General features: G+C 47.9%; 5 protein-coding genes across 5 annotated transcripts; 1 reads left to right on the forward strand and 4 right to left on the reverse strand.

The window, feature by feature from the left end:
• Positions 1 to 90: 90 nt before the first annotated feature.
• Positions 91 to 3669, reverse strand: TRIVIDRAFT_66772 (uncharacterized protein; the record flags this gene model as incomplete). Its single annotated transcript, XM_014097459.1, has 4 exons — positions 91 to 2318; positions 2368 to 2647; positions 2702 to 3263; positions 3326 to 3669. 4 exons carry the CDS (start codon positions 3667 to 3669, stop codon positions 91 to 93), a joined length of 3414 nt encoding a protein of 1137 aa, XP_013952934.1.
• A 919-nt stretch (positions 3670 to 4588) lies between these two features.
• On the reverse strand, positions 4589 to 6080 carry TRIVIDRAFT_182161 (glycoside hydrolase family 7 protein; the record flags this gene model as incomplete). Its single annotated transcript, XM_014097460.1, has 2 exons — positions 4589 to 5186; positions 5270 to 6080. The coding sequence occupies 2 exons, from the start codon at positions 6043 to 6045 to the stop codon at positions 4589 to 4591; spliced, it is 1374 nt and encodes a 457-aa protein (XP_013952935.1).
• Positions 6081 to 9790: 3710 nt separating this feature from the next.
• On the forward strand, positions 9791 to 10726 carry TRIVIDRAFT_83020 (uncharacterized protein; the record flags this gene model as incomplete). Its single annotated transcript, XM_014097461.1, has 3 exons — positions 9791 to 10134; positions 10221 to 10527; positions 10584 to 10726. The coding sequence occupies 3 exons, from the start codon at positions 9791 to 9793 to the stop codon at positions 10671 to 10673; spliced, it is 741 nt and encodes a 246-aa protein (XP_013952936.1).
• Positions 10727 to 10977: 251 nt separating this feature from the next.
• Positions 10978 to 14718, reverse strand: TRIVIDRAFT_44289 (uncharacterized protein; the record flags this gene model as incomplete). The annotated part of the gene is made up of 3 exons (XM_014097462.1): positions 10978 to 13798; positions 13852 to 14366; positions 14431 to 14718. 3 exons carry the CDS (start codon positions 14716 to 14718, stop codon positions 10978 to 10980), a joined length of 3624 nt encoding a protein of 1207 aa, XP_013952937.1.
• Positions 14719 to 16155: 1437 nt separating this feature from the next.
• TRIVIDRAFT_231540 (glycosyltransferase family 71 protein) lies at positions 16156 to 17669 on the reverse strand (the record flags this gene model as incomplete). Its single annotated transcript, XM_014097463.1, has 1 exon — positions 16156 to 17669. One exon carries the CDS (start codon positions 17623 to 17625, stop codon positions 16156 to 16158), a length of 1470 nt encoding a protein of 489 aa, XP_013952938.1.
• Between the last annotated feature and the right edge of the window lie 1798 nt (positions 17670 to 19467).

The following is a 19467-nucleotide window of genomic DNA, read 5'->3' on the forward strand; positions in this document are numbered from 1 at the left end:
ATTTGCCATCGGGTCAGTGGGCATAATTGCCACCAGGACTTCGAATTGCCAAGCGGCGGCTAAAATATACACATAGCTTTTCCTTTGTTTTCATCGTCGTCGACTTCGCCGGCGCTCCCAGTAGGGGGCTCTCTCTGATTGAGAATTTGACTCTGTAGGGTTTGAGGAATAATTATCATCAAAACGACCTAGATCGTCCTCCTGTTCGCTGTATATTTTTCGACGTATCGGTTCTCTTGGATCGAAGGAATAACCGTCGGAAAAGTGATTATCCACTCGGACATACGTTGGATTGCGTCCTGTTTTTCTCGAGTCTGAGGAGTACTGGCCGTAAAAATCATCATTTGTTCTGTAGTACGCCCTACGGCGTTCCTGTTCTCCTAAGCTTGGAGGGGACTGGTAGTAATCATCCTCATCCTCATCTGATTGCTGCGGCCAGCGGTATTGTCTCTCTCGGTAGCCTGGAATATTTCGGGGATGCATTACCTGTTCTTCTTCATCCCTTCTATGATGTCTTGATGAACTATTTAGCTGATAATATTGATTCCCCTGTTCATTCCGCTGTGTTCGTCTTGTGTTTGATGAACTAAATTGCCGTGCTCTTGGCTCTGGAACTTCTTGCATATATAGCTGAAGACCTGTTTCTTTAGCGAATGTCATAACCGAGTATGGTTGATTTCTGAAATTTAGAAAAAATCCTTGTACTGCTTTATCCTGTATCTGATCCAGAAACCTTCTTTGACTTTGACCAGTGGTTGCCTCGGAGAGGTACGCATATCTAAGACAGTATTTCCACGATTCAATATAGTCAAACCAGGCCACTTTCAAAGAATCTCGCAGGCGGAATATTTGTGTGTCAAAATCCACATCTTGGGCCCAGTGCTGCCCCTGATAAATTACAGGGTGCGCCAGAAGATAATGAGGGACGCTGATGTACCTGCCAGATTTGAATATTGACAGGATATAAGCAAGCCAATCGAAACTCGAGGATGAGGCGGACATCATTGTTAACCAGAATTTTGAAATAAATGTGTATCCGTTCTCTCGACAAAGGTTTCGGTCATGTTGAAGAATAGCCTCGCTCGATCCAGGCCTGCTAAAGAACTCTTTCGCCGTCTGATGCATGAATTGCACTGTAGTTTCATCCAAGACCTCGATTATACCACCACAACGGCTCTGCAAGCGCCGGCGTGTAGCGGTTAGAAAATCGTAAGAATAAGGGTTAGATGGCAATTGCTTCGCTGATTCAGATGGCGAAGCTCCCAAAGCGGTTATCAAAATAAGGCCCAAGTCTCGTAGGCCCAGAGTATGTTCGCTTCGCAAGACAGTTTCGATCAATACATAACTCTCAAATCTGTATTTCAAAGGAACGCGGTCGATAAGCCTTTGGTATGTCTTATCGAGATCGTCAGGAAACGATGACAGTACCTCCATTAACTCCCCTGGCATGGCGCCATCAGTGCAGGCATTGAGAATCTCATCCAAAACGAGACGGACCCAGATAAAAACTCCTTCTGCACGAATGATGAGGGCATGTTTCAAGGACTCAAGAGTATCATTGTTCTCTCGTTCCTGCTGCCTCATCATATTTCTCATCCGTATGTTTGTCTCAAAGCGACCGTCAATGTATCGCTGAATATCCTCTTGCGTATATTCATGTACTTTGCATCCAGCTGCATTGCCAAAGACATCGCGAAAGGTATTCCAAGGTCGACTAGAGCAGCATATCTTGATTTTGGTTGCTGATTCGGCTCGCGGTCTCACCAGGTCATTTATGAAGTCCGCAATCATTTGAGGCTCACCATCAAACTCATCCAACGCATCAAGAAAGAGGAGAATTCTTAAAGGTAGCTTGGTTTGGTTGAGAATGATGTCGAGAGCCTCACGCAAAAAGTGAAGAGACCACATGGGGCGTGACTTCTTTGGACGAGAGGAGAACATGGGGAGAATCATCTCTACAATCTGTTTCTCACGGCGCATGAGCTGATATAATACGCGGTGGAATAGACCCTCGAGAGATTTTTGCATGGCCGAGCCACGGTCGTGAAAGAAAAAGTCAACTATGATGTGTGTTGCTTCAGGGTCCTGTTGTCCGAAGAAATTTGAGGTTCGGGTATCCTGCCGAGCTAGCTTCATGAGCGTGGATTTTCCAGATCCGGGCTTCCCACTAATCCAGTATATTTCTTCCGAACTTTTTAGCCACGAACAGAAGCCTAGGTCTTCGTCGTCGAATATCCATTCAAAGGTTGATTTGTATTGTGCTTCGATCTCATTCAGCCTGTGCCCAGTCTCTTCAATATTAAGGCTATCAATCAATTCTAAAAGTATAATGAGCGAGTGAACATATTAAATGGCAGAGATACACACCTTCAATTTCCTCATCCTTAGAACTGATTTCGTCTGCTGATGGATCAAAGTGTACAGGAGCCCTGCTCTTTTGGGATGCATGCGAAGTAACATTGGTACCTATGCTATGCATAAAGGTGATAATAGCTTGGCAGTCCTGGTCATCAACTCCAAACTTGACCAAATTGGAATGGTCTTCGTCAATTGGTATATATAGTTCCGAGTTCTTCTGAATAGCGGACGACTTGTTGACGAGGAGGTCTGGCGGACCATCTCTTCGCCATTGACCTTTGTCATTCTTCTACTCCAAGGCACGTTAGATGTGATGGCCGTCAAGATTAAAATGGGCGTATACCTTTGTTGTAGCAGATCTCTTTGTCTCATATGCTGATAGAATTCTGATATTCTGATAGGTGGTGACTCCTGAGAAATGTTCATCCAAGGTTTGTAGGTAATCTGAGCTTGTAGATAACAGATGCACGAGATGTGCATTTGGTCTATCTTCCACCATTGGAAGCAGATGTGAAACCTTCATCCCATGATTTGGTACACCGAAAAAAACAATACCACGGATCGAATGCATCATAGAATTACTTGACTCGCCGGTGCGAGCCATCATGACCATTGCTTGCTTCAAGACAATACCACCTAGACTATGAGCAAGTAAGAGGAGAGGTTTGGCAAAGGGACTTGACGCCCCAATTGCCTTGAGTTTAGTGATAAGAGCAAGTGCAATGTCATCAACACCCTTAACTGACTCAGATCCGATGAGCGATGTGTCGTACCCGTAAATAATGCTCCGGACAGTAGGCATTTCCTTAGGAAGGCGATCTCGGAGCCACATAAAATTGGACCGAGAGCCACGCTGTTTCCATGAGCCGAACGGGTGGCTTGCCAGACCAGAAATAGCAATGCAACTTTAATAAGCGTTAGGAGTTTAGTTAAATCTTATAGGTTAACTCTTGGATGCATGACTTACTCCATCACATGTTCGTCTGGAGGAACATCGTTTAACGGCGTAAAGTCCTGGAAGTGGACATCGACAAGTATGTCTCTTAAAAGCCCCGCGGTTTGTCCAGGAATGGTCCACTGACTATCATTCGTATCAAATGCAGGGGGCATGTGATCGAACATTACGGTTGCGACTTTGGTCGCCGGGATCTCCAAAGGGTTTAAACTGGTTGCCAGCGAAAACACTTTGACATCCTCAACAGAAAGATACGGCAAAATGCTGGACAGGAATGAGGCGACTTGTCGCGGATAAATTAAAAAACATGGAAGCTGTCGAACTCGATACGTCCTGGCATCGTTGCCAGCCGACATTCTGGTGTAGTATGTTCAAAAACTCTTGGCACAGAAACTCTGCAACATTCAGGATACAAATTTAGGACAAAGGCAAGTGAGGCTGAATGGAGAGGGAGTTGTGTGATGTCTGTCACATTATTCCGAGCCTAGGTACTTATGCTGGGTTCATGCAGGTTGTCAGCAGGACCAGCCATTCAGGCAAGGTTGAATCCTGGGCTATCTTGGCCAATTAGGATCGAATGAGGCGGAGTCGCCCAGAGCGGTGAATTGGTAACGGCATGCCTCTTATTTAAAGACGACATTGAAATAACTGTTGGCATGTCATCTACAGAATCACAATCTCTATGTTCTCTGGATATAGATTGCTTGCTGATTCTAAGCCGGTATATCTATGGGCCCTTGCCCATGCAACAAGATATTCGCGCATCTATTGCACCAATTAACGCTGCTTCTATACTGACCTTGGCCGAAGCACATTGCACACGATTGCGTGGAATCAGGTATTGATTTCTCTAATTCGCTATATACAGGCAGCTAATAAAATATTTACCTAAGATTGTAAAGCAATAACGCGCCATACTAAGCATCTACGACCATAGGGTCGGATTCCCGTCGAGTTCTCTCTCCTAGTTTCCTGTCTTCCATCCTCTGTTAGCTAATTGGCTTGTTTTCAATTCGACAAAGCATTCTTTCAAGAATACATGTATGGCTAGGCCAATATATAGGAACACTGTATGGCCATCAGCCACGCTATGGCCATTGGTAGTTACAATTGTATGAGCTCGATGAAACTGTCGAGATCCAATTGGAACACATGAGATCAATTGGAAATTTACCCTCAAGACGACTGAGTCGAGTCTACAAGCATTGCGAGTAATCTATATTTCCGCGATTAGTATTTCAAAGGCCTTTTGAAGCTGTTTGACATTGGAATATACTAACAGTCATTGTTGTACTGGCAAGTAGTGCCTGCTGTGCAAGTGGTGCAGCCAGTGTAGCCTTTACCACCGCACTGGCCCCAATGGGTCTGGGTGCAGCCTGGGGCACTGGAGGTAGTCGTCCTGCTTGAAGTGGTGGAGGTTTTCAGGGTTGTGCTGGGAGGAGGAGGAGTTGAGCCGCCGGAACCGGTAGTCGAGCCGATGTCACCCCATCGAATGTTGGAAAAGATGACATGAGTGGTCGGGTTGTTGGCTACAATGTTGGCCGGGTTGCCCTCCGTGCTGCTGCAGGGGCCGTTGTTGCCGCTGTCCAGCCAGTTCATGTTTCCGCCGTTATCGTTCCAGATGCTGAATACCAATACCATTCCGCGAGCCAGAGCCTGGCCCATGGTTGTGAGTCCGCCGTAGGCTGAGGCTGACGAACAAGACGAGATAGTGTCACCGCCGGATTGAGCGCTCGGGATGTCAACACCATTTTGCCTGTATTTTCGTGTGATGCTCACGAGATTTCCGGAAGGCAAGCCGTTGTCCGTGTTGAACTGTGTAATGATGGTAAAGACCTTGGAGGTATCAAGCGTTCCTCCAGGGGCCCAGTAGCTAGGTGTAGCATGTTAGCTATACTCAAGTTTGACTCTCAGAGAATAGCAATGAAATGACCAGAGAGGAAGGAATCAACTCACTTGTGGAATCCATTGGCGTAAGGGTTAAAGCCGCAACCACTAGAGTCACAGGCCGTGGCCGTACAGGAATGGGGGGTGAAGGCATTAGCCTTGGAATTGGCCTCCAAGATATCCATCTCGTTACAGCAGTAGCCCGAATGGTCGGTGTTTAGAGTACCATTCTTCCAGGTCTGGACAGGGCATTGAGCATCGCAATATCCGCTTCCATAGTTGGCGCCTGCTGTGTTGTACTGGTTGGCACCACCATTTGCGGCCATTTCAGAGAGATAAAGAGCTCCATTTTCTCCACAAGGTAGAGTTGAGAGGTCGACATCAAAGCTCAGCTCTTGCCCGTTCAACTTCAGCGTCTCATAGTTCCCATCAGACCCCAAGAGATAAAGCCGAGGGGATACGCTGTTATATCCACCAGAGCTGCTGGGCATGTATTGGTTCATGGTGAGGGAGCTGCCCGAGACCGTGACACCTGAAGCGGCATAATCAACGCCCTCGATGAAGCAATTGGCGCCACAGGTTGCTTCATTGGGGCAGAGAGTAGAATTAACACCACCGTTGACGGTGCACGAGTTGAAGTTCTTGTCGTGCATCCAGCGGTAGTTCCAATCAAGGACGACGGAGGTATCCTGGGCCACACATCCTCCGGACGTTGTGCACTTATAGGTCGTTAACTTGGGATGAACTTCAGGAGTGCTAGTTCCAGGCTGCTGGGCTGCAGCAATCTGGGCAATACATGAAACCAAGATAGCTGCGGCCAGCGGCAGAGTACTTGAGAGAGCCATTTTGGAATTATATGGACTAAGAAAAGAGACTTTGGCAAGTCCTAATGGTAATGATTTTGAGGCGAATATAATGAGAAGCTGCGGCCCTTTTAAGCTGTTTCCCACGCAGCATGGGTGATTCGAGACGGTAAATTACATTACAACTATTCTATTTGAAGAAACTGCTGATTCCTAGTGCCTTCCTTTTGTTAGGCTATGGGAATTGGTAATAACCTTCAAGACCCTATAGGTTGGCCCGGAATATCTGACTAGATTTTGCCGTTTTCTGCAGGCCGAATGCTACCATCATATAGAGGTTATATACATACAGTATGTTTGAGTGATTAAGCTGCAACAGCTAGTTCGATATAAAGGCTATACACAATCCTTGGATCAAAATACTACCGTTGTATAGCCCTGCAATTAATATGAAGATAAGGAAATTAAAGAGGGGCCAGAATTTCTTCCATTTGTTGCCCTGAGCCAATTAGATTGACTCAAGCCTTTTGTTCTACATGTAACCTATGTTACCTTTAGCAATCTCGGCAAAACTCATATTGGCGACAGTCGAATGACGGGTAAAAGGAAAGGTAAAAAGAAAGTAAGAAACGACAAGGGGTTCATAGAAATTTGCTAGGCTTATTGTAATAAAATTATTTAGCCTGATTGGCTAGGCTTTACTCGCCTCTATGAACTATATAGTTTCTAATATAGATAAAACGATCAGCTCCGATTTCCTGAAACATCATCTTCCACTGGACCTTCCGTAACGAATCTGGCTGCGATCCGTGCAACCAGGCCCAAAGGCAAAATACCCGATCAAACTTATCGATCAACCAAACGCAGGAAAAGGTAGCCAATACAATCTAATAATGAAATATATGTATTTCGTTCTCCGGCTGTCGCTTTAGCTGTACCAGGCAGCGAGCGAAGCCGGGCCAGTCAACGTTGTAGCTGGCCGGCCCGATCAATCTAGCCCCGATCGATCAAATCTACTTGTACATACTTAGCCAGGCCAATCTACGTAGCCGGATTCTCCGAATCTACGCTTATATCTAAACCATATTTAGATGATGCACGTATCTGCATATCAATCCATGCGGTCTTTGCCATACTTTACATAATCTAGGAAGAATTAAAAATAAATATTTATTGCCTCGCCATGATCAACATCGATGTGGGCTAGTGTAGAGAGATTGCTGTAGCCATAGAAGAACAACGAATGAAGTCTGCCCAAGATATTCGACTAGAGAGACTCACAATTTTTCTTGCATCTCTCTTAATTCGCCGGTGCGACCCTGATTTCAGTATATCGCCACGAGAAATATCATGCTTTCAGTGTGCGTGTAGGGGTGTTCCACCCAATCGCATGACGACTTTGCCAAAGTAGCTTTCATCTGCGCCGGCAATTTTGTATGAGATACCTCGTTAAGGCGTGTATGTCTCTGTATTCCTCTACCAATTTCTATCATCACGCCATCGGACACCGCGATTTCTTTCAACGGTAGCGTCGTACTATCGTAGTTTGACTTTTGAACTTGGTCGCATTTTCTGCCGCCGCGATATACTAGGTAGGGACTGCACCTTCAAGGTTTTGTCCACAGTGGATTGAAGATTTGATGCAAACTTTCCTGACCTTGTCGACCTTTCGCTGACCGTAGTATGCATGCTCTGCTGCGCGAGTTTAATGTCTCGGCACGGCATGCAACGCAATTGATCAGCAAACCAATGCAGGGTTCAAGTAAAATGGAACCGGTCATTTGATTTGCGACAATGCTGGCCAACGAGATGTTTTTGACGCTGCTGACCACTTGCTTGCGGTGGAAATGGGTGGTGGATATGGAAGCCACTTCGTCTACTACGGCGATGCCTCGCTGGCAATTATCGTTCGACCGGGGGGAGGACAACGCTTTTTTACACTCAAGATAAAAAATCAAGGCTATCAGCCGTGATAACAACAATAAAATTATGGAGAGAAACTCGATAGTGGGATGTGGTGGGAATGCCGTGACCGCTTGCTGTCATTTAGGGCAAACAAGCCCAATTTACTTCTTCGAACAGCGCGGTTTTACGGCTATGCAGCTTGCGGGAGATGAATTGACAGTAACTACCTATGAGACTTCATTTACTTCCATATTGAAGTCGCAGAGTAGTTTCGCTTTTTGTTAAGAACTGGTTGATTCATTCAGCGGTATGGTGTATCTTTGCTCCTGTTTCTGCTAACCAGATAACAGAGACATGGACTCAATCTACCGGGAGAACTGCTACGCGTACTGCCAAGGCTACCCCATAAATTTCTTCGATCTAACAAGTCCCTCTCTTGCCGTGGTGAAAAATTGCGGGCACCATTGTTGAGACCATCGCAGCGGTAGCTACCAGTGCCTTCCCTGGGCGCCTCGGCGAGACTGGAAGTGGCGCAACTCACAGGCTTGGGTCTCTTAGAGGCCACAGCAACCGCGGCATCGGCGGCGGGTGCTGTTATGTCTTCGAGTGTAGCTAGAAACATGGCGGGAAGCGTTGTCAATAGCCCATTCAACGCAAATTTTGGAGATTGATGGGATTGTTCTGCCCAGAAAGGCACCGCCGCCCTCTTTGGCCGGCCATTTGTGCAACCCCAGACGGTTATGGCCTTTGTGGCTGCTCTCGTCATAGGAGTTTTAGCAACCCGCTAAGGAAGCCATCTATACTATCAGCGTCTCTACGAGCGGGAGTTGGCGCGCAGACGTCCTCCTAGCCTAGCGCGGGAGATGGTTAGTATTAAAATAAATGTGGTGAGTGCGAGAATTCAGCCAAACAACAATAGAAAACCCTTGGTGGCGTATATGGTTGTCAGAACATAGAGATGAACTTACTATCTGGTAGTTGAAAAGGTGCTGCATCTTATAGAGAGGAGCACTGCATTTTCTACCCCAGTTATGCTGCAGCGTGTTTCTCAGACAAGTCTCTCTATCAGCTATATATGACCAAACACTTTGTCGTGTACACATGGTGAAACTGCTTCGCAAATTGTTGCTCCGGCCCCAAAAAGGGCTCCGCGCCGTGTGGGGCCGATCAAACCTCGGCTTCCGGCCCGGAACAAACGAATCCACCCGTAAATTGGCAGTGCGGGGAGGGTGACTAATTGATAATGAATAATGGCAGCTTTTGCTTGATGCGTTTCGCTGCATCTTGAGATTTGATGACGCCATTGGAGCTCAGGTTGGCAATGTTACGCCCCGAGCCGATGGAGCTGTAAGAGCGTCGAGCTCGCATGTCAGATTTCCTGTGCGGCGATCGAGTCAATTAGTGATCACACCACTTCAACTCACTCCATGGAAAACCCCTAACTACACAAATGGAAATGGAGAGCGCGATGAAACGAATAGAAAAAGATTCCAGATGAGCAAAAGATGCCACCCCGCACGCCCAACTCGTCATCACCACCCTTACCCACATGCTGTATCTGGGCATAGTTGCTTTATAAGCCAGAAAATTAAAAATGGCACAATCACGTCCCCAACCCCCCATCCGGAACAAACCGCGTCAAGTGGGAAAGGGCAGATTTATCAGCGTTCCTATTGTTTCGTTGCTGTCGGTTGTGATGCGCTTGAAGACGCTGTCTTGCGCCATTCGTCGCTTCATCATCGCCATTTCTATATAAACACACTCTCATTTCACACTCCCACTCATTATATCACTCCAACTTCCTCCTCACCAACTCACCTCAACCTCACTCTCCCTTAATCCACCCACTCATCCAACTCTCCTCCCCCTCAAAACACACATTATGGCACCTCCATTCTTCGCCATCATCTCCGGCGTCGGCTCCGGCACAGGTGCCTCCGTCGCCCGCCGCTTCGCCCAGTCCTACGCCGTTGTCCTCCTTTCCCGCAAGCCCTCCAGCTACGAGCCCATCGTCGCCGAGATCAAGGCCTCTGGCGGCACCGCAATTGGCATCACCGCTGACGCTGCCGACCCGGCCGCCGTCGATGCCGCCTTTGCCCAGATCGAGAAGGAATTACCCGGATCTAAACTCGCAGCCGCCGTGTACAATGGCGGCGCGGGAATGGCCCGGAAACCCTTTTTGGAGCTGAAGCCGGCTGATCTAGATCTCAGCCTCAGCACCGCTGCGTGAGTTCCCCCCATGGCTTAATATGTCTACATCTCAGCTCAATTAAAGCAAACCTCCACTAACAAAAACATCATTCCCCCAACAGCAACGGCCTCTTCTACTTCGCTCAAAAGTCACTTCCTCTCCTCCTCTCAGCCGTTGACTCTGCCCCTCACCCTCCTTCTCTCCTCGTCACCGGCGCAACTGCTTCTCTCCGCGGCTCCGCCTTCTTCAGCACCTTTGCCGCTGGCAAATTCGCCCAGCGTGCCATCACACAGTCTCTGGCCCGCGAGTTCGGCCCCAAGGGCGTGCATGTCGCCCTGGCTGTCATTGATGGTGGCATTGATACCCCCTGGGGTAAGGAGAGAATCGTTAACAACGGTGTAGAGGATGGCAAGATCAGCCCTGATGCTGTAAGTGTTGTGATGAAAACTCGGTTTGTTTCCTGAGCATAACTAACAAGATGCAGATTGCCGAAAGCTACTGGCAATTACACGCACAGCACAGATCGGCTTTCACTCAAGAATTGGATATTCGCCCATTTGTAGAGAAATTTTAAGTAAACTATAGCGTTTGTGATATCATTAAACATAATAAACATACATACAAATACTCTTGATAGGTATTTTCGCAACTTGTGCGTTTGCCAAAAGAGGAGTCAAGGGTTGATCAAAAGAGCGTTATCCAGCACCCCCAACACCATATCTCGTAACATTCATGTCATAATAAATTGTTTGTTTTATCCATCCAATCAATTCGTACACGGGGTAGAAGAAATTCCAATGAAACCAAACTTTGAAAGATAAAGTAAACACGCACACAAACATAAAAGAAGCGACAGATCCAGCAATACGTAAAGGGTATTATACCTCCGTTTCCACGTCTGGTTTCCGCCCAGCCAAAGAGCCCATCCTTTTCACCTTGCGGACGGCGAACTTGGCTTCGTTCTTGGCAAACCGTGCATTGCGCATGGGCAACCACTGCATCAGCCCACGTTGCTTACGGTTCAAATCCCGGCTCTTTTCCCTGTAATTTTTATACGCTCTGATGGGATTCTTGCTTCCGGTGCTACCGGTGCTCTTCTTCGATGCGCCTGATGCACGGCTGTCCAAGGAATGACGCTCATCACTGCCCTCAGATGGGGCAGAGCCATACGTTGGGTCCGTTTCCGTCCTGCGCATGCCCACAACTCGATCTCCATCTTCGCCCTCCTCATCGTCGTCCTCATCCGTATCGACCTCAAAATGCTCATGGCCATTAGTATCAGCGCTGGACATGGGCTGAGCCATCGAGTTTTGCGGATCCTGGCCAAACGCTCCGGTCCAGTCAGTACCGTCCTTTGCTAACCAGCGTTCTTTTTCTCTAACGTCGGCTTGAGCAAGCACATCTCGACCCTGGGTCAGCGACTCGTCATGCAATTTCTGTGTTAATTCGGGGATTTCAGGCTGGACCTCCAGTTGTCGCACACCCTCGGCATAACAAGCTTCCCAAGTTTCGATTGTCTCGCGAGAATCGTTATCGGTGACAAACCTAATATGATCCAAGTCGGTGCCAGCAGAAAATCGACCCTTGAACCGAACCCGTCCAATTTCCTGGATGTTCGTATCGGGAATGGAGGCAAAGTTCTCCTGGGTGATATAGTTCTGTGATAGTCGCTGGGAATTGTCGCATTTCCACAGAGGAATGTCAAATTCCTTCTCCTGGTTGTCAACCAGCTCAAGTAGCCACAAGGAGGCAAACGCATCAGCCCCCCTCTTACCAGCTGGATAGAATTCCATAAAGATTGGAGATTTATATCTATAGCGTACTGGCAGCCGAAGCTTCTTCCCACCTTCGGGGGCGCCAATATTGAATGTCATGCCATCTCCTTCACGGACAGAGTGATCCCTCTTAACGTTGGCAGAGGAGCCTCCAGTGCGCAGTCTGATCCGAACCTTGCTTGATGGGGCGTAATTCGAGACCTGGATTGTGTCGGAGAGAAATTCAAAAGTTCCAATGTCCCAACCCAGTTGTGAAGGTGGTAGTCTGAGCTCGACGGAACGGAAGAGGAGAGAGATACGCAAACGCCCGAAGCCGATACCACCATCGAGAGGGTACCATCGTGTCACCTCGCTACTAGTCTGCATGATGTCTGACAACTTGAGAGGAACAACTCCGATGAGTGGATCGTGCTCTCTATTACGAGAGTCTCGAACTGCAACAGTAACAATGCAAGAGCGCCAGTCTCGGATAAATTTCTCGGTTCCGGCGTTGAAGATGGGCTGCGATGACACTACCTTGGTTCGTGTCTTGTAAACCAAATCATCATTGACGAGTATGGTGCAGTAGGAGCTCGGCAGCCTCTTGCTTTGCTCTTCCTTGACTTCACCAGCTTCCGGCCTTGCAGGTTCAAACTCTTTGCCCTTGCGGTTCCCCTGTGAGCCCTTGACATTAGCTAGCTCAAGGCCCACAATCTGGTGGACAACCACACTGAGGATTCCAGATGGCCAAAGAGGGTCAGGGGGTGTGTGGACCACAGAGTCCTCTTCTTCGTTCTGGATCGTGCCCCAATCCTCTTGAAATTCGGGTCTGTTGCCCAATTCCTTAACCACATTAGGATTATGACCATCGGTGCGAAGGGCTTTACGGAATTGCGCCTTTCCAAAAAACCCAACTTCCCAATGAAGCTCTCCTGGCATAACGCTCTCAGCTTTGAGGCCACTCAGCGTTGACACGTGCTGAAACATCTTTCCCGGGTGCTGGATGAGCTCTTGGATGCTTAGCTCAATCTTGCCTACCTCGTCATCCGCAGAAGACCGGTCACTATCCCAGAGCTCCACTGATAGCTGTTCATCAGCCTTAATGAGGTCGCTGGTAACCAATAGGCCGCAGCTCTCTTCGAAGACGGGATTGAGATTATCTTGGATGACTCGGGTACAAAACATGGGCTTTCCAAACTTGCTCCAGCTAATGGTGATGTACGGATCGGAGCCGCCGCCTTTGCTGCCACGCTGATCCTGTTTGCTGAGACCAGTAGCTTTGTGTATTCTAAGGAAGAGGATTCCAAATGCCTCCGTCTCCTTTTTGATATCATCTCCCTGTACCATTTTGCTGATATCCAAGGTCAAGCTTTTGGGAGCGACATACATTGAGGCTGCGGCACTAATAGCCCAATTAACGAAGTTGGAAATGAGGGGCAGGTTCAAGATATTGACACCTCTTTCGATCATTGGAGTACAGCCAGCTTGTACCTTGGGAACGCCCATTAAAGTTATAGTCATTGTCTTTAGGAAGGGAGGCTCGGGGCTCAGCTGTAGCCTAACACGAGCGGTAGCAACGAGGCCAATCAGCTCAGCCCATATTGGAAGGGGAACGCCAAAGAGGCCTTTGATTCCCAGGTAGAATACAAGCTGCATCCCCATGTTCCGCGCTTTCGAGGCGATGTCAGCACCTGAGGGTTTGGCGTGGTATGCGATCGAAACTTCCATGTTGTAGAACGCTCCAGCCTGTGACACGGCCGCAAGTTCATCTTCGTCCATGACTTTTTCATTTTCTTTGTGGATTTCGTCCTTGATGTCCTGAACGTGAGAGTCGGGCAGAGCTCTCATGTTGAGAATACGGATAGGGTTGTTTCCCTGGGAAATATCGGCTACTCGAACATTCTCAATAATACCGGGAACGGACGCGGCCATGACATCTTCGATACTACGTATGTGTTAGTCACTGCTTTGGTAGAAATGAAGATAGTAAAGGCTCACGTGTCAGCAACACCGGCAAACATTTCAGGGTTGATCATGCCCCAGAAGACGCCGATTGCGGTATTCATCCATTCAACAGACTCTGGAATCAGATTGATAGTAGCAGTTTCGCCACGCTCCTGCTCACTAGACCACTCCAGGTCCCGTCCTTGGCGGATCAGTTCTTTCACCCATAAATGGACGCCAGAGGTAACGCATATAGCCAGGGGAATCAGGCCAAGGAGCCGACCGCCAAAGAGCCTGCCAAAAAAGACAATGCCCATGAAGATTCCAGCACACAAGGCGTTTGACCGTAGCTCAAGAGAGTTGAACATGGGCTCATAACTGACCGACGGAGTTTTGTAAAACAGGACAGACGTCTTTTCACTGCGAATAGGCACGTCGGAAGTTGATCCCTCTTGGATCGGATCAGGAGGTGCAGTCACATCTTGGGCATAACGGTACTCTTCACCAGATTGCTGAGATGATGTAGCGATGGTGGCAGGTTTTCCCAGATTCCCATTAGGAACAGACATCTATTCGAAGGGTTAGTTGAACGTGAGATTATTGAGAGGCTCTCAAATTTGAATGAATGCATACTTGCGGATTTTCCACAGCTTCGGTGAAGTCCATATCCGCATCACGAATCTCAACGTCCTTTCCGGTGACTGGATCGCGCACTTTGCGTGTTCCCTTTTTCTTGAGAAGCTCATTGCGGTGGGTTTTAACATCGGGGTTACGCTTGTTGCGTCTGAGTTCGGCGTCAATTTCAGCATCTCGTTGCTTCTTTTCGGCGTCAAGACGCTGCATAAACTCCTGGATATTGGGCACACGATTGGTGGCGCTGTAGTGTTGCCCACCAGAGGGCACATGGTCGGTGGCATTCATGGCGCCGGCATAAAAGAGGGTTTGTCTCTAATTGAGATAGAAGAGACAACCGCTTTCTCGATTGATCTGATTTAACGTTGAAGACACCAAGTGGTTGTTGATGCTAGAATTCGGAGAATTTATCAAACTAGGTAAAATCTAGTTATGACAATGATGGGCGAAGCCGTAGATACATGTACTCGATTCCCTTCTGACAGCATCAACGGCAGCCACCACGCATTTGCAGAAGCCAACGCGGGGAACAACTCTCCTTGGCAAGAGCCGTAGAGCAAGACAACTGTCGAGATGGACAAAGTCAATTTGAATCGCTTCCATGGCGCCATCTTATTTGCACAACCCGGCCGTGCCGTGGCAATTGTCGACACAAGCTGTTGGAGCTGCAAAGTGATCCGCACACCTCTCTTCGATGACGTATAGTGACGGCCGCCACCAGCTAAAGAAGCGCATCAGACAAATTGGTGGGGATCTAGCTTCCAGCTCAAGCTGCAGATTAGCTGTCTTGTGCTTGGCAGCTCCAGTGTGTGTCCCGTCTTTGCAATTTGCAGCTGGGCAAACTTTGGCGGCCCTCGCGCTTTCGTCATACTGGCGATTGAGGCCACAGCGTTCGCGACTCGGGAATCCTCCCCCATCACGGCGAGATGGGTATTTACTGGGTGCTATTTAGAAGGCTGCGCACTGTGGGATTTCTTTGCTGTGCCGTGCTTTGCTTGGGCCTCTAATCGCAGGGGTTCCATGTTGTAGAGTTGCAACGACGCAATCGCGGGAATCAATCTAGCCAGTGATGATATTGTGCGTCGTGGATGATGCCACTCGGTTTCACAGCAATCATGGAAAAAGAATCGAAAAAAATCATGCTGTAAACCATGTCGCAAAGCGAAGATCGCCAAGCCTTGGGATCTCAGAAATGGGCTTGTTAGGAAGCGATCGGCTTGAGATTGCGTAGATGGCGGCGAGTGGGGAGCCGAAGCTTGGTTTCAAACTTGGCTGAGCCACAGTCCAAAGACTAGCCTGGCGAAGCCAAGGAGTGGGAGGATGAGAATTTCGTTTGCCGGAGTCCTTGTCCCGCGCCCACCGAAATGAATGGCTGGACACACATGATGCCCCTTTTTCGTTCGGTCGTTTTGATGCGGTTGGATCTGAGGTGAGGATTGCGTTTGGTGGATGTTGCTAGACAAGACAGAAGGAGAAAGAGGCACGATCGTTTCGGGAGTTTAGCGATGACTCAGCAGGGGCTGTCATCTACATGGAGGTACCTCTAGTAATGCACACGACTCGGAGTTGCAGGAGACAAGACGCCATTGCAGTGGGAGTGGTGAGATTAAAATATCATTGATTAGGAAAAGAGAGGCCATCTAGGTATCCTATAATAATAACAAGTCATAAACCAGTTCCAATTTTGCTAATAACAATGCGCATTTCCACCCATCGCATGGATGTTCACGATTCCTTCATGCTCGCTATGACTTCATCCACCCTAAGAGCTGCTTCAATGCTGTGCTGCAGTATCGAAATCTCCTCGCCAGTTAATCGTCTTCTCGTCTCTCCCACCATGCAGCTCATATCCTTCTTCCCGCCTTTTTCCCATTTGCCATCCATCATCCAGTACAATGGAACTTCGTACCCGTTCGGGTCCACCAGCTTGTTCTTCAGCAGACTGCCGTTATACCACAGGAGCTTGTCCTTTTCATCCGTATGCGCAATAACAAAGCTGCATACGGCCTTGTCATCCGGGCTCCCCTCTTTTTCCCACCCAACGATTGAGCCATAGTGCTCCTCAAATTCATACTTTGATCCGGCAAGCTCCAGCCCAAGCCACCACGTCTCCTTATCTCCGTAGGTGATTTTGTATGAAACTTCGTCTCGCACTGCCCACGTATTTTGCCATGCGATATGAAGTAGACCGACAAAGATTTCCGTTCGGGACTTGTCCAGGACGACAACCCCTGAGTCGCATTCTTCCGCATAGTCCTCAGTCCAGACGAGAGATTTATTCATCGCGGGTGAGGGCTCCTTGATCTGGTCTTTCCACCACTCGTGTCTGTCTTCGAAAGAATGTTGCCATAGTAGTCGATCGTGAAATAGATACGCTCCGTTTTCGACATACGCTCGCTGTTGGAAAAGCACTTCCGGGGATTGAAGGAATACTGCATCGGCGTCGAGGACAATGACGTGTTCGAACCTGGATGCTAGAGCCGCGAATGCTTTAATGGCCCAGCCTTTCCTCCGAAGACGCAAGGTGGCATCGTCAAACACGGTCCACACATCTAGAAACTCGGTATTGTTTGTTTTGTCGAACGATAGGAGGGCATCGCGACGCTCCTTCGGCAAGTCGGAATCCCCTGCGTAGGCAATTTGGATGGGCAACGAACAGCCAAATACTTCTCTGAGAGAAGCAATCAAATGTCCGGCAAATCTGATTTGTAGATCGCTTCCTCCGGCAGGAATGACGATCCCCCTTGAGTCTTTGGTGAATGAACGTTGCAAGTCTCGTAAGGGCGTCTTGCTACCTTGTTTTGGTGGCGGCGGGCTGAGAAATGGGAAGAGGGAGGTAGCCGTCGTCTCAATAGCTGTACCAAGCCTCTCTTTCTCAAATCCACGAAGTTGAGAACCCCAAGGGCCATTGAGTTCGGCAAGCCATCGACTCAAGTTGCGAGAGCGTTGTCCAACCTCCCAGAACTTATCTTTGTATGGGGGCTCCACAGGATGCCTGTGATAATTCCTTGCTGTTCTCAGGATGTCTCTGAGAGGTTCGTTGGCCGGATAATGAGAGTCCAAAGTCTCTATGATAGCATCGCCAGCGATGTCACGAATACCGACGTAGAGTGCAATAACAATGACAACAAACAGAACCACGGTTCTTGGCGAACGTTCAAAACAAGCGCGAAAACGAGCGAGAGATCCAGGCATTATGAGACGAAAAAGGCACAGAGCGGCGGCAATTAGAGGCTAAAAGACGAAAAAAGCAATGCCAAGAATGCTCGACGGGAGAACGATCGATCTAAAGAAACCTCCCCGCCATGGAGAGTGACATTTCTGGGCATGAGACACCTCGAAGAGTAAGACGAATCACGAGCTTGGATTACGAAATGACGGGCCAAGCTTTTGCATTTGCTTCTCTACTTTAGTTCGGAGTACACGTACTTGCAGCTGTCATGCCCATGCTACGGCGGCGCCACTTCTGGATCCTCAATGACTTGGCTTTGGCAGCCAAAGCTTTTCTCGTATTGCCTCAGTTCTATTTCTGTGCCGCGTCAATGGCACCCATGTCTATGTATTGGCCCCTGTCAGGTCGCATCTTCGTATTTACGAATAACGTTAATACTTTAACTTGTTCTTTTGTGATATCTTACAGCCCTTTTGTTTCACATTGCCGCGTAGCCCATCGGCGGTTCTCGGTCTGTCGGCTTACATCTTTCTGGAACGATAGTATACGCAATGACCACGTACTGCGCCACGCACCCACATTGCCAACACGGGGTTTTTTTCACAGCTAACGAACATACATACCTTGTCTCAGCTCCGTAAATCAATCGAATGCGTGATAAAGTTGAGGAGCTGGAAGAAATATATGTATTAACGGAATAGTCAACATTGGTCCTTATTGGGAACTGGCCGCTGCACCTCAGGGTCCACATCATGCTTGGCGTCACAAACATATCTGCTTTGTTTGTTCCGCTGCGCCTTCCCTAGACATGGCTACGTTGCCAATTGTTTGTCAAAGGCTTGGCAGCTGGGGATCTATTCCATGTAATCCCCAATCGGTATTGATTGACGCTATTGATTGTACTGAAGGTGGAGCCCTTTGTTACTAGGCCTCGGATAAACGGCCTCGACGACATAACAGAGAGTATCATGATTAGTATTTTCTCTGGATGTTTCTGTACTCGTATTTCGGATGGTAAGCTGCCATTTTCCCCTGCGTAAGAGACCGATGCGCGAGACCATAGATGGACATACTCCAACGACAAGATAGCTGTGTCTATGTACCTAGATATAGCTTATAAGGTAGAGAACTTTCGACCATATTCGTTCATCTTCTAACATTAATGAGATGCGTGTATTAAATTCCAATTACACTCTATTGGTTCTATATAGCACCACAGGAGGTATTATTTACATTGTTAAGTATCCAACTTATGGGGAAAGGTCTCAGGCTGTTAGATGTCTACCACTTAACTACACTGCATTGTAGCGGCTATTGCATATGAATGCGGGAATAGAAGATGCATTTTCTTTTTAATCCTAAAAGTGGTAGTTCAGTGGTGACCTCAAACTCTCGCAAATTTAAGGTAACAAGCCCCCCTAACCATCATTTGTAAATGAAGATTGTTATCAAATTTTCAATAATACCCATTCTATGGTATGTCATGAACTGGAGAAGTTTAATTGCACCTATAGATACATGTAGATAAAAACAAGGAAAGCAAAGGAAATAGAAGACCTGTTTAGCAACTATTCCCATCCTTTCTTGGAATAATGCCATCTGTTGTTTAGGCTATATGGCGCCCTCTGCAACCATTAGACACAATCAATTGGCCCGTATTATCTCTCTACTACTACATGACTGGGATAAAACAAGTCCCTGTTATCAATCTTATTCCGTTAGCTATGATATACTATGAGGAAGTAGGCTCATTTAGGTGAGCACTGCTGAATGTGTGAGCAAGTTTTGCAAATTGTTTGACAACTTGTGTTAAGGAGGTACGGTGTTACTCATCCATCTCAGCAAGAGGAATCTCACAAATGAAA

This window comes from Trichoderma virens, assembly GCF_000170995.1.
Source record: "Trichoderma virens Gv29-8 chromosome Unknown TRIVIscaffold_85, whole genome shotgun sequence".
In the NCBI taxonomy this organism is placed as follows: domain Eukaryota; kingdom Fungi; phylum Ascomycota; class Sordariomycetes; order Hypocreales; family Hypocreaceae; genus Trichoderma; species Trichoderma virens.